This window comes from Charadrius vociferus, unplaced genomic scaffold (genome assembly GCF_000708025.1).
Source record: "Charadrius vociferus isolate BGI_N301 unplaced genomic scaffold, ASM70802v2 scaffold190, whole genome shotgun sequence".
Classification (NCBI taxonomy): Eukaryota; Metazoa; Chordata; class Aves; order Charadriiformes; family Charadriidae; genus Charadrius; species Charadrius vociferus.
In genome coordinates, this window is record NW_009646608.1 from 2,999,518 (window position 1) to 3,014,607 (window position 15,090).

Consider the following 15,090-nt stretch of genomic DNA (forward strand, 5'->3'; position numbering starts at 1 on the left):
ATACATAGAATGGCTGGTTATAAAAGAGCTATTTGTGAGCTCTGTTTGTAACCCAGCTTGATATGGCCAGTTTTCCCACTAAGCAGATGCTATGGTGTACATAATCATGAGTTTCTGGCTCATGTCAGGCTGAATAGTGATAATGTGATTTAAAAAAGATGTTACAGTTTGTAGCATAGTTACTTTTTTCTTTTCCCCTCACCTGTTTTATCATCTTAATCTTGCTCAGAGTAATCCTGGCCAGGCACCTCCAACTCTGAAGAAGATGATTCAGATGGCAGGAGAGATTGCTGATGGGATGGCATACCTCAACGCCAATAAATTTGTTCACAGAGACCTTGCTGCAAGAAACTGCATGGTGGCAGAAGACTTCACAGTGAAAATTGGAGGTGTGCTTTTTTGACTTTCACTCAAACATCACCCAGAAAAGTTGGCGCCTTAGAAGGCATTTTAATTTTTTGAAAGACCTTCTTGAAACTTAGCTCTAGTTTAAATTTCTGCAGAATGAAACATGTTCCTTATGAAGGCTTGTTATGATTTAAGACCTCTGAGCAGTCAACATTGAGTTGAAACTTTTGGAATACCTCTACTTGCTGTTGTTCCAGTGAGGAAATTGTATAGCGTGTGGGTTTAAAAAGAGCTAGTGAAGCGGTGATTTGAGGTGCAGATGCTGCAGACATCTGGGTGGATGGCGTAGTTACCACTGGTGTGTCATTCACTCTTCTGTTAATGCGCAGAAATAATTCCACCTCCTGGTTATTGATTCAAGAATAAGAATTTTAGGATTATTTTAAAGCATATCTGATTTGGAAGTGGAATGTAAGGCTTGACTTCAGCTGGATGCTTTCCAGTCTGAACTGGAGTTCTGCTTTCCAGACAACAGAAAATGGCTTTTCCTCTGCTCTGCTGTTAGAACACCACTTTTTTTTTTTTTTTTTTTTTTCCCTTCACCATGCCTCCAAAATAGTGCCAGATGAGTTTTTTCAGACTTCTCTCCAGAGAGGATGATTTTAAGCTTTTGGCTGTTTTTGAGTTGTGCATATTAAAATAACATGTATAGCAACAGCTTTCTGCTATAGGAAACTAATTCTTTTTCTCTGAGCTTAACTCAGCTATTTTGATAATTTGTGTAAGTAATCCTGTCATTTGGGAGAAAGAAAAAATGATTTCATTTTGAGTCAGTTAATTAGGAAATAAGATCTTTGGGGGATTTTGTGCATTTTCTGCAGGTTTTGGGGAAGTCAGCCTGAATCCTTCCCGTTCCAGTTTTCTCACTCTTCCTCCCCCCCCCAACATGCTTTACAATTCTTTGAACTGAAGATGGTGCATTTCTTCCCTTTAACATGGTACATGGTTACCCTGAAAGCATTTCGTGAAATGTGCCGCACTGCTCTCATTTATTTACCAGTATTGAAAATTCCTTCATGTAGAAACACTTTAGGAGCATCTTGATGGGAACACGCCAACTCAGACTGTTTAGATCTCAGAGAAGGAGCTTTATGCTACACTGTCTTATGCTTGTTGCATATCTGTTTCTTATTTGCATTATATTTTTAAAGAATATTCCATTCAGCCAGAATAAAGTCACCCTGGTGTGGGGGGTGATGGAACAGCTGCACAGATGGGGTTTTTAGTCATAATGGCTGAGGGTACCAGTGTCCATAGCAGACAAGGAACGAGAGGGGTTAGTGGTCGGTTACTCATCCAAGTCATAGACTGGTAATAACGACTGTGAGAACTGGAGGAATTCTGTCATCTTTTCATCTTTTCACTCCCCCCACCCCCAAAAAAAAGGGTCACCTGCAGGTCTGTACTGATAAACTGATTTTGCCTTAGGTCTGCTGTCTTCACAGCCAGCATTTAATATTAGTAAGGGATTTGATGCCATCTGATTTATTAGCTTTTTGGTTAGTGTCTGGAAACATAGGAACTGGTTTAAATAGGCTAGTCCAAGAGCCAGCAGTTTTGTGTGCATCAAGCTATTGTTCAGAAAAAAACCCTTCTGGAATAAGTCTGGGTTAGTCAGGAGATGAACATTGTTAGATGTATTTACAGCTAAGGACATGTGTACAATCCAAAGTATGTCTTTAATATTGGTCTGTGTTAGTCGTAAGTGAATAGCTTAATCCTCTGTAGCATTTGAGACGGAATATTGTACAGGAACTGGAAATTGGGGAAAAAAATGAGAGAGAAGCATTTTCCTCGACGTAAAAGATTTTTTAATTAAAGACAATATTATTAAGTACTAATGGAGCTCTTTACACTCTTTTAAAAGAAGAGAAACTCATTGAGTTTGAAAAAACAGATTAGTGAATTGTATGACCTTCAGAAGAGTTACCTTACTGCAAGGCTTGAGCATAAATCCTGGAACTTTTCATATTAATATATTGAAATCATTCAGATTCTTCATGCACTGAAGTCAATGGTAAAAATGTCTGTTGGTTTTGTTGGGAGGGATCTGACCAGCCCTAAGGCAGCAGGTAAAGTGCCTGCAAAGTGAAGCGTCGTCATAACAGACAGCAGATCCTTTGCACCAAACTGTGATTCTCTGCTGGCTACAATGGCTTGTAGTAAGGGGAAATGTTCGTCATTTTATCGTGTAAACTCTAAACATTTATACCTTCTAGATTTTGGCATGACAAGAGATATCTACGAGACAGATTATTATCGTAAAGGAGGGAAAGGTTTGCTGCCAGTCCGCTGGATGTCCCCAGAATCGCTGAAAGATGGAGTCTTCACAACGCACTCCGATGTCTGGTAACAAAAAAGGGGTTCTGAAAAACCGTTGTAGCCTCTTTTCTTGTTTTAGTAGACTTAACTAAGTACACTGCTTCTCCTGTCTCTTCAAAGGTAACTCTTTTTCCACTGTGAAGCACTCTGCTTTGTATTTCATATTTCCATTGCAAAATCAAGAACTCGTGAGGTTAAATTCTGCTCTCGGAGAGAGCAGAATTAAATGGATTTCCAAAGCTGGAGGTGGTGGTGTGTTTCCTGCTGTGGGTTGTAAAATCAGTTGTGCAGCGAAAAGCATTACTTTCACCTGGAAGAGCAAGTTGTCATTTTTCAAATTGCTCTCCTTCAAGAAAAGCATTAAAAGTTGCGAAGAATATAGAAAGGTTCATAGTGCTGACCTGCTTTTCCATCAAAACCTCCTGTGTAAATAACTTTACTTTCCCGCAGACAGTTTGTGTACACTAGCAGTTTTTTTTCTTGGGAGTTCTCCCTTGTGTATATCCTTCTCCATTTGGAGCTTTGTTTGCTTGTTTTATATACCGCAAGATGCAGAAATAGGTTTTTCTTTAAAAGCACATTGCCTACTTGTTTTATCTGTGAAGTTATTAATAGAGGCATTGAGGAAATTTGAAAATACACTTCTTAGAAGAAGTAATACTCCAGAACAATTCCACACACCCTCCCCCCAGACACCCCCCAAACTTCTGCAGATAGGTAGGGAGGATTTGGCAGGAGATGAACATGTACTGGCAAAACCTCTACTCTGTCTTTCATGGTTTCTCTGCCTTCCTAACAAGATGTTTTTACTGCTGATCTGTTACAGAATTGGCAGCTGATCGCCTCCAAATGTCTAGAAGCCAGTAGAATGGTATTTTAGTAGTAAACTGCATTTTCATTAAACAGCTTGAGGATTTTGGAGTCAGTGGACTGTAGTCCACAGCACTGGCTTTGAGTGAAAGGTTCATAAGAGGAATTATGTAGCAAGGGGGGAAAAAAAGCAAAGCACCGGAACGTTGCTTAAATTTTTTTTTGCATATGGCTAGTAACTTATTTATGAATCCAGTAACCCTCAAACTTGGAAACAGATGAAAATAACCACTTTGAGTTGAAGGGGAAGCCCTGTATCAGCCATTTATCTAATGAAACAGCACAGGCATGCTTTTGGCAGTCCCCCTGTAGTAAAGAATTTTGGGACTTGTAATGGCTTCACAAAGCAGACAGAAATTTGGAATATATCACTAGAAAATCCCCAGATGTAGAACTGAACGAGCCTGGAGTGAAGAGCTGGCAGACCTGCCTGTTCTTGCCACACAGCAGTAACTTTTAAGTCCAGCCATGGTATCAAAGGCGGGCTACGGCGCATCAGGTGTTCAGCTTCGGTGACAAACGACACTTGTTCCATACACGTGTTCCTTTTAACCTATAACTGTTCAGTGACATTATTGTTTAAACATGACTCAAACTCCAAACAAAAAAACCCCACAGATGTGACGCCAAATCAGGCGTCAGAAATAAATTAGCGCTTTAGTTGTTGCAGGAATTATGTGAGTTCTCCCTTCAGTGTTAACGAGATTCGGCATTCATCGGTCATTCAGTCCAAAGCAGCGTTGGGCAAACAATAGTGCAGTTTATCAGCGGGCCAGTTGGAGCCAAATACCCTAGCCAGAAGTCACATCAAGGAAGGTAGCCTACTGATTGTAAGGTTGGAAAACTTAAGAGGAGGAAGAGTAAAGTCTGGCAGATTTTTATTTGCAAGCATAGAGAGGAAAAAATCACTTTATGGAGAGGAGGTGCACAGCCCTCATCCCTACTTCAGACAGTTCCTGCTTGGGATGGTTTGTCATCTTAATTGTTAGAAGTGACTTATTCTCAAATTTGGGTTACATAGGTATACTATCCTGAGGTACAAAAAACTGGTTCGACATGAGGAATGTGCTGTTTGTTTAGAACATGTATATGTTTGCTTTTGCCACATGTATCCACAGCTATAGATTCAGAAGTTTCGATCTGAATTCCCAATGTAGTGGAGCTTGACTTACCACTGTCACGAAAAAGCGTCTATTCACTTGATCTGCTTGTGGCTAAAAGAAAGGATCATTGCAGTTTACTTCTCAATAACTTTTAGACAAAATGCAATCCATTGAAGGTCTCTTCACGCTAGGAAAAATTACCTGACTCCGTCTATTCGTTCAGATTTTGAAGTTGCTTCATGTACACTGTGTAGCTTGGCTGTTCTGGGGGCCGTTTGTTTTCATGAAACTGTAAAAAATGTGGAGATTGTTTTTCCTGTCTTTTTGGTAGGATATTGTGACATCTGGTTCCATGTTCTTCGAGATAAGCTTTAGAAGCCAAAATGTCAAAAAGACAAAACTGTGCGAGTGGTCAGAGTCCCAAGATTTATAAGCTGTAAGGTGAAATGGCAAACTGCAAAAAGACTGTCTGGAGGTTTTGAAGGGTGGAGCTTTATTTTAGCAATTCATTCTTTTATTGCTTTTCAGACTGAAGAATGAGGTAATTAGACAAGACTGTTTTTGTTGTACTTAGGGAAGGAGAACACTTTAAAATTAATGTAATACTGTTCAGGGTGAGAGTGTATTTCTATAAATAAGTCCTCAGCATCTTGCGTTCTTTCAGAGTTGGTAGTTGCCTTGAAGGAGCGATGTAAGTTTATTTGTTATGATAATACGACTTGTAGGTGCGCAAGACTTGTTCTCCTTATTCCTGCAGTGATCAAAGTTGCTTCAAAGGCACCAAAATGTTGAGCTGACCCTCTGTCCCTGCCTGCCCTGAAAGGCAAACAATTGCAAGTCTGTTTGTGGCTTCTGGCTGCAGATGCAAACCATTTTAGATACAGTGGATAGCTGAAAGATAAAACCACTCTACCATAACCAGCTAATAATACTGGACTCCTGTTTTCACAACAATACCCTATTGAAACTATGCTTTTTTTTCCTCTAAGCTTGACTCGGCATTTTAGCCACAGAAGACAACACAGCATCTAGATTTTCTTTCTTCGCACAGCAGCTCTAAAAGCAGAGAACTCTTCAGTGCAGGACAGACAACTTGAGCCGTGTCTGCTCAATAAGCTAATTTTAAACAGAGATATTTTTAGCAAGTGTCAATACTTACGTCCAGACTACCCAATTACATAACTATGCTTATCTTTCTTCACCAGTAATCAATTCCTATTGTTAGACCGACTTCTTTTTTCATGTCTGCTGTCCTTTGTAGTTAGCTGGAAGGAGCTAGAAGCTCTGTTTCAAGAGCATCGTTACACACGCGTTGCAAAAGGGGTAACTGAATTTCTCCTGGGGGCTTAAATGTTTTGCTGCTGAAGCAGCAAATTAGGGTCTTGGTGCAAGAAGCTGGAGAAACTCATGTTTCTTTCATGTCTTTTTCAAAAATTGGTTTTGTTGCTTGCTGCTGTATGTTGAATGCCGTGATCCTTACTTTGCACCTTTGACTTAGAATGCGGATGAGGCCAAATCAGAGTGATAAATGGAAAGTATTGCCCAAGAAGTGGTTTTGTGCCTAGGGAATAGAGGTTGGTTTGTTTGCTTGCTTTTAGTGGTAAGGCAGATGAGATGCACAGGTGCGGTGGTGTGCATTAGCTGTCTAGCTCTCAGCTTGCTGGAACGGTAAGGGAAAAATGAGGCTTTTCAATCAGATTTGTGCGACTCAAGTATTTCTGATGAAAAGCAGCTTGCACTGGAATGAGAGCATACAGTTCTGCATTATCGCCATCTCAACTGCTATCAGGAGTACCTGAGATACGTTACATGAAGATTTTAAGTTTATCATTTTAAATGTACAGATTTTTTTTCCTGCTATCTCTGTGGCTTGGGGGGGAGCTTGTCAAGCTCACTTTAAATAACCAGTCTCTGCAACTTCTCCGCCTGCTTAGAAGGTTTGATTCCCTGCACCCAGCCACACACGGATCTTTTTGCAGACTTTAATGATCAGGTGTGTATCCAGGTCCTCTGTACGGGAAGTGCAGAGATAGCAACAGAATTTTTTATTTTCCTTACCTGCATCTTTCCTTTTCCCCTCTCCACTGTTCTTCCCACCTTGCAGTGCGCCTACAGTCTGAACTCAAAGCCATGGGAAAGGGAGAGGAGATGCAAGCTGATTCTCCAGGCAAGCTCACAGCTTGAATCTCCTCTGAGGGAGGAGGCTTCTGGTCAATGGGGTGACCTTGTGGTGACTTTTTTACTGATTGACCCGTACAGAACTGGTGTAACCAAATAATGCTGGACCACTGGATGATCATCATCATGACCAGCTCTTGAGCTGTAGATTACGGTGTGAAGAATGGACATGGATATTACCGGTCTTTTCTTACAGAGGCCATTCTGAAGAGTCATTCAGATCTGGGAGCCTGTTTCTCACCACTGACTAGAGGTGTTTGAGGTCAACAGTCCCTCATGCTAGGTGATGTGGCTATCACTGTAGCTGCATACTTTTTGAGCAATTGGAATTTTTTTGTAAAATACCCATGGACACCTACCTGCTCAGCATCATCTAAGACAAATATCCTTGTAAAGATTGCTCGGCTTTCTGAAGTTCTGATTTGTTTGTTTTCCAGGTCTTTCGGTGTTGTACTTTGGGAGATTGCAACGTTAGCGGAGCAGCCGTACCAAGGCATGACCAATGAACAAGTGCTCCGCTTTGTGATGGAAGGAGGTCTGCTGGAAAAACCAGACAATTGTCCTGACATGCTGTAAGTGTCAACAGTTACCACTGTTTTCAGTGCACAATTTAGTCTTCCTGGTCCCTTCGATGTCCGCTTCTGTGCTATCTAATACAGGAGGGGTTATTAAAGAGTGATAGTGATGTGAGGTGCTGCGTGAAGAGTCTCTGTCAATCCAGTATTTGATAGTAGTCAGACATACCAGAAAACAACTTTGCTTGTGGCCAAAATCTCACTGTGGGCTATCTCTTCTAATAAGGAAACAAACCCCAGTCTTTATGTTCCTGAATAAAATTAGACTTAATAAAAGCTCTTAAGTGATATTTGCTACAGCAAGACTTTGTGCCTAAATCTTGTCTCTTCTGCTTAAAGTAATTCTGTTGAGCATAAAGAGAAAAAAAAGAGCATAGGCTGAGCTGAAATGTATTGTGCATAAACTCTGTGGAATTCAACTTTTTAGTTCAGCATACAGAAAGATGAATGTATCGGTCCTTTGTGTGAAGCAGCGTTGGATCTGCTATTTCAGTCACAGTGCTCATCACATTGAGATAAACAAATCTCCCTTGCTAACAGTTTCCTTTCCTGTAAGCACAGAAAGAAGTAGGCAGCAAAAGCTTTGCCCACCCCTGGAATCAATACAAAGCCCTGCAGCAGCGGAGAGTGTGCAGTGCAGCAGGCTTCAGTTTTTAGCTTTACATTGTTGAAATACTTCTGCTGGCTTTTGTGTACAGCAGTTTCGGTTGTTCGGACTTTATTACTTTGATATACTTCCCAAACTGGCTTTTGGGAAGGAAATACAGCGTCTTGCAGTTATTGAAATTTGTTGGAGGCCCACAGAAGGGATACAATCACTTAAGGGCCTCAGCTGCTTGGGATTCTTAGGAAAAGAGCTTTTTTGGCTGGAGCGCTGGCTTTGGTTTCAGATGACAGGCAGTGTTGTTTTGTTGTTTGAGGGGGGTGGGTGGTATATGCAGGGGGAGGTGTAGCTGCCATGAGATTCCTCCGTTTCACATCATTTCCCTACCATGATGCTGTGGAGAATTTCTGGCAGTCAGATTGACTGGAGATTGTTTAACGCGGTCAGAGCTGTGTAATGGAGGGGGGGAGTGGGCAGAAGTGGGGGAAGAACAGGGTGTGTGAAAGGATCGGCTCCCCGAGTTTGCAGGGGGAAAAAATACTTCTACAGTGCAAACAAACTCGGTAAGAGATTCAGCATTAGAAATTCCTCACTAACCTGGGACACGTGTGGTATGAACAGGGGGACAGGAGGGGAGTCACAGCAAGAAACTCTCTTTACTGCAGCCCACCCGGCCCGTTCTTCCTCCTCCCTCCTCCTCCTCAGAGATACTCCTCTGCTCGCTGGGTGTTGCTGCTGGATGAATCCACTCTCAGGGTAACTGTCTTGCGAGCTGGGAGAACTTGGTTTGTGTCTGGCAGAGCAAATCTTTGCACCAGTGTATAACAGCAAAGGCCTTTTTTGTGTGGATTTTAACGAGGAAGCCGTTCACACGTTAGTTATGGCCACCGAGATGTTGCCACCAGCCCGATGTTGGAGAGGTGCAGAATAAAAAGAAAAAATCGTCCTTTGAATTTAGCCACATCTCTCCACCAGAACAAGGAGCAGGGCTGAACTTAGAACTGAGGCATATGCAGTTTAGTAGTGTCTTTTTTTTGGTGATAGTTGTGTATAGAACATTCCGATTCTGTCCAAAACGGGAAAAAGAACACAAAAACAAAACAAACCCCAAATTGAATGTATTGACCTTAGAAACTTAGTGTGATATGCTTTAGTTCCCTCTCAGCTTGTTTTGTCTTTTGTATTGGGACAGACACCCAAGTCTGCTGAAATTCAAATAGGCTGTTGTAGGAGTAACAGCGGGGAGCTCCAGGAATAATCTTCACCTTTGTTCCATGCTCATGCATTTGGCATTCAAAGAACCTATTTTGCGTTACTATGGTGCTTTTTTCCTTTGCGTGTTTTCACTTTTTTCCCCATCTTCCATCCCGTTTGCCCAAGATGCTGTGAAGATGCTGTGCAACACGCAGTAACCCGACAACTGCTGCCAGTCTGCAGCCTTGCGTGTGTTGCTGCTGGCAGGCGCAGAGACCGGGTCTGTAGGCAGAGTCCCTCTCCCCTCACCAGCTGTCTGATAACCTGCTTCTCAGCACGGGATGTGACATGAAAATTACACGATGGACGGAAAGGCGCTTGTAAGAGTTGCGAAGAGCCCTGCAATTGCATATGGGTCTTGCCATGCAGCCCCAGCGTGTTTCGGACAACTGCTTTCTCAAGTGCTTTGTGAATCCTTTGTAAAATAGGGGGTCCTCGTTTTTTTGTGGAAGTACCTAAAAGATTCTCTTTGAAGACAGGTCCCTTGGCCTGTCTGTGCCAGCGGAAGGTATTTTTTAGACAGCACAAATTCTTACTGGCGTAGACTGACTCATCTGTGATATTTTAATACTAACTCACAATATTAACTCAAGATGTCCAGAAAGCAAAGTCCACCTACTACAGGGAAGTCAGTATACTTCTTGTGCTTGGTCCGGCATGAAGGCAAGCGAGAAGGGGAGCCAGGAACTGCACTTCTGTATATCTTATGTGGTAGGCTACAAATGCAGAGATACTTTCTTTAAAATAATTTGACTTCAAACGACTAAAGTCATGAGCAGAACACAGATTTACCTTTCTGTAGAGAGAGGGGAGTGTACTGACATACAGAAACCTCCAGAACAGGTGGAAGAGGTAGACTGCTGTGGGGAAGCGTAGATGAAAATAGAGAGAAGAATCTTGCTGCAACTGTCACCGAATCTACTATTTTTAACCTTACGGATGATGTGAGCGTTGACTCAGCCGTGCATGCTCCAGCAGTGGTTTTCATAAGCGCCCCTCACTGTCCCCCTGCGTGAATGCTCTGTGCTGCGAGCAGACTTGGACGTTCCATCTCTCCTAAGACCGCAGTGCTCGTAATGCGTGTTAGTGGCTGTGCTTTGCTAACCCCTGGTAGCAGCGAGTCAGTAGCTTTAAGATGGATCAGAGACCAAGGGCACGTGAAGAACTGGAGAGGTTCTGTTCTGCAGCTTGGTTTTATCAGATGCTTGTGCAAAAGGGGATTTTACGGCGCCGTTGTCTTGCGGTTCAGAGAGGTGGTAAATCCCTGTGAAAGGGCTCAGCACAAAGGGGACGGTATTTCTAGAGGCTTTTTACTCTTATGCAGGGTGAAATAAGACTCAGTTCTGTTTATGCTACACCCTCTTGGCATAGCTTGCATGGTTTTACAGACAGAACCATGCAGTAAGACAGATGGTTCAATAAGATGGTGCCAGGAGGAGCTTTGCTGTTTTTCTCCTCTTCCTGTGTAATAAGTTAGTTTTTATGTTCTACCATTGTTATGGCAGTGTTCATCAGGTGATGGCTGCGTGGCGAGAAGGTTTGTTACAGCTGAAGCTCTCAGACAGTGTGTTCCCATGGGGCTTTTAAAAGTTGTGGAGGCTGGAATTCCACTCGGTTTTTGAAGCAGAATTGCTTCCCCCACATGTATTGTAGATGACTAGACTATTTACGCATTGCTGATTTTTCCCTTTGTTTCTGGCGAGCACTGGGTTAGAAACCAGGGTCTGCTCTGCAGAGGTAGTGTCAGCGTGTAGCAACAGCAGAAACGGAGAGGTCTTTTCCCTTTTCCCCACCAAATCAGGTCTGATGCAAAGCACAAAGGCACAAACTCAAACGGAATGCAGCTTTTATGAGAACTTTCCATTTTCTGGGGTTTTTTTACTGTCTCAATGCAGAAAATAACTCAGTTTCTGCTCAGTTTTTTGAGGAAAAGCTGCATGGGGAAGACACTGGCTTATTCCTCTGTCTCACGACGATGCCTGCAACTTCCTTGAGCTCACTTGCCGCCAGTCAGAAACGTACTTTATAAAACGGCTCATGTTGTATTAACAGCCTGTAAATTATTCCACTGTCTACTGGAAAGAGTTTTATTTTTTTTTTGTTTAAGATAATGTAAGCAAGGTCTTTGAACCCACAGAGTTAAAAAGAAAAAAAAAATCCTTTTATGGGAACTCTGTAGGGTTTTTAAATCTGGAATGGCTTAAAAGAAACATCACATGTCCTTGTTTGTGCTGATGTCACATGCATTACTCCACTGCTTGTGGTATCTCCTTAGCATTGCCCTTAGGCCTCGGGGCGAAGCGCCAGTGAATATCCAGTGTTCTTGGCTCCAGCCAGCGCTTCTATTCAGGGAGGCAGCAGTCAGCTGGAAAGGAAACAGCAATGAAGTAACAGAAATGGATTTTATATATTCATGTCTCAAGCTTTCCTCCTTGTTTGTGGGTGAGGGTATAGTGCAGTTTTATAGTTTGGCTTCATTTTCTCTATGAAAGATGTTTTAAAGACTCAAAAACAAGCGCTAGTTTGTAACAGTGTTTATATGTCTACGTGCCTGTTACAATACAGCATTGAGCACCAGGGGAGTTCTCCCAGCACAGACTGGTTTTGCCAGCTTCTTTTTGGGTGTCACAAGGCCGTGCTCAGGTGGATGACTTTTGTTTATGCGGAGTTGTGCTGGCTGAGCTCCAACAGGAATATTTGTGACTTCAAATGCACTTCAATTAAGATTGCTTTTGTTTTGCATCCCAAACGCAGCAGCTTTCCCTCTCTTTGCTGGTTCGTGTCAGCTGAAGAACCCTACGAGGACATGCAGCAGTATTTCCCAAGGAGCGAATTTCTAGGGGAGGGGATTTCTTTGCTGTGGTTTTGTTTCAGGCCAGGGTTCCCAGACCCTCCAGACCCCGCTGTGTGCAGCGATGCCCAGTGACAGGCTTCAGAAGCCAGGGTTTGCCGGCTTGGTGACAGTCCAGTTGAAAGGTTTGTTCTAGAGTGGGGACTCTGGAGACATTAAGACATTACTCTGTGCTGGACTTAAGTGCAATTCAAAAAAGGAATGAATTTTTGCTTGGTGTTGTGTCTTTTTTTTAATTAAAAAAAAAAGATTCCACACGTTGCTGCAGAGATCTTGTAAACTGCTGCCGGGGCATAAGGCAGTGAGAGCTAATTAAAGCATAAAATAGAATTGCTCGCTTACTTTCTGAAAATCTGTGGAAGTTAGGAGAATGATGGTGGTGTTTTATAGAATCAAAACTAAAAGTTTGTGACCTGGCTAACCTTACACGGGAAGGCTGGCCGAGGTGGGGAACTGAGCCCAGGCTGGCTGCTGGCAGGCAGGGACCGGAGGTCTTACTGGGACCAGGGGTCTGACTGGGACTGCGGGTGACAGTGCTGGAAGGTAAGTCAGAGATGTGAGGGATTCTCCGTATGTTGCCTTAACTGAAAGATTTTTCTTTGGTGTTCTTTTAGATCCATTCTTACTCTAGCAGAGAAAGCAGTAGTTTTGGCCAGCCGTGACTTCCTACACACAGCGTGTTCCTCTGAGTACTGTGTACACAGAGCATTGGCTCGAAGAATTAATGTTAATCTTCCTTTTCTTATTTAAATTTGTCCTATTACTTGTGCTGTGTTAACAGAAGACATCCCAATTCCACTTTCACAGACAGTGAAATCCTTTCTTGTGTTGTGTTTAAAGCTCAGGGCGATCTCTCAGGAATATCCAATTTTGCAGCATCATGAAAATGCTGTTTTCATTATGGATGTATTACTGTTTCATTTCGTGGTTTTGTTTTGCCAGCATGGGACATTGTACAGATCTAATCATGGATGTGCTTAAACAGATGATCTCACACTCCGTAAAATATTAATGCATCCCTGGCTGTAAACGAAAACAACATAATTTTAAAATAAAAGATTAGAGAATGTCTTTGAGATTGGCAAATGCCTCTGAGGGATTACAATTAATTTTAATGTAATTTTCTTCTTTCAGGGGAAAACAGCAGTGCTTTACCTTGTGTGCCTTTCTGATTTTAATTTTTTTCCAAGACAGTATTGGTAGGGCAGGGATTGGTTTTTTGAAAAAGATACTCTGAGAGGCGCTATCACAGAGCTGTATGATTGAGTAAGCACAGGGTATTTTGGAGGAAAAAGAGAGAAATACCAAGTTAGAAGAAAAGTACAAAATGCTTCTGGATGTCGGGTATCCACGGGGCTCTTCCGTGCAATGGTGTGGAAGGGAGTGGAGAAGGTTGGGACAGGAGCTACAGATGTGAATCGGTGATTAGAAAGAAGGTTGAAATGTGACACGGGGTTCTCGGCATGTAAAAATTCTGGCACTTTGTCTTCCATCAGAACTGAATGATTTTCCGAAAACGCGTGGTCCGAGACAGTCACGGGTGGTTGGGCTCCAGCCGCGGCTCGTGAAACAGCTCAGTAAATGGTTTGGCTGTGTGTTTCCTGTGCAGGTTTGAATTGATGCGCATGTGCTGGCAGTACAATCCCAAAATGAGGCCCTCCTTCCTGGAAATAATCGGTAGCATTAAAGACGAGCTGGATCCAGCGTTCAAAGAGGTCTCCTTCTTCTACAGTGAAGAGAACAAGCCTCCGGACACAGAGGAGCTTGACCTGGAGACTGAAAACATGGAGAGCATTCCTTTAGATCCCTCCTCCACCCTCCAACCCACTGACAAGCACTCAGGACACAAAGCCGAGAACGGCCCAGGCGTGGTGGTCCTTCGGGCCAGCTTCGAGGAGAGACAGCCGTACGCACACATGAACGGGGGACGCAAGAATGAGAGGGCCTTACCGCTGCCCCAGTCTTCGGCCTGCTGATCCTTGGAACCAGAATCTCACAGAAATAAAACACAGAAAAACACACGCATTGGGGGAAGAAAGAAAGAAAATTACAATATATTCAAAAGCCTACTGTACCTCAGTGGATCTTCAGAACTGCCATAGCTGCACTTGGGAGAACCCTTTTTTCAGTAAACAAGTTACCGTATTTTTCTTTTTTCAATATGCAAGCAGATGTTTGTTTCAGTAAAGGACTCCATTCATGGGGCGCACAGTTGGCCTTTTAAAACTCTGATGTTAACACTTAATAGCAACAGAAAACTTGAGATCTGATCTCTCTCTCTCTCTCTCTCTCTCTCTCTCTTTCTCTCTCTTTCTGTCTCTCTCTTTGCTTCATAATGGGAAACATATCTGCGTGCAAGTTCAACCGTACAGCACTTTTATCAGATCAAAGATATCGCAGGCCAGGTGGCTCCCCGGTACCCTTGCAAGCACCTGCCTAACACTGTAGGTCTTTATAAAAAAAAAACAAACAAATAAACAAAAAAAAACAACAAACAAACCAACCCACAAAAAAACCCCCACACTAAAAAAGACTGGATTTTTAATGTTGCTCTTTAATCTTTTTAGGAACATGTAAAAGAATAAAAAAGGGCCATCATTCGTCCAAGGTTGTTACCATTTTCAACGCTGCCAAATTTTGCCAAAAAACCTGAACTCTTTGTTTTTTGTTTTTGTTTTTTTTTTGTAGGCATGGAAGGAGCACAGTAATCAACTGCTCTGTTTAAAAGAGATCCTGACCAATACATTCTATTCAATCATACACTGGTATTTAAAAAAAAAAAATTAAAAAAAAAATCAAATTGTCTAGATCTTTTTTCAAAACTGGACAAAATGTGATTATTTTTTTTTCTTGTGATGGAGAAGATAAAAGGGATGGGGTACAGAAACAGCCCTCCCTCCACCCCTATCCCCATCCCAATGAATT

General features: G+C 42.4%; 1 protein-coding gene across 1 annotated transcript in view; it reads left to right on the forward strand.

The window, feature by feature from the left end:
* The window catches only part of IGF1R (insulin-like growth factor 1 receptor), a 153,894-nt gene extending 139,273 nt beyond the window's left edge, over positions 1 to 14,621 (forward strand). The window contains exons 18-21 of the mRNA XM_009887582.1: positions 230 to 389; positions 2,628 to 2,757; positions 7,319 to 7,453; positions 13,775 to 14,621. Of these exons, the coding sequence (XP_009885884.1) occupies positions 230 to 389; positions 2,628 to 2,757; positions 7,319 to 7,453; positions 13,775 to 14,141 (792 nt within the window). The 3' untranslated portion in view covers positions 14,142 to 14,621. The remainder of the gene's footprint in view (positions 1 to 229; positions 390 to 2,627; positions 2,758 to 7,318; positions 7,454 to 13,774) is intronic.
* The last annotated feature ends 469 nt before the right edge of the window (positions 14,622 to 15,090 follow it).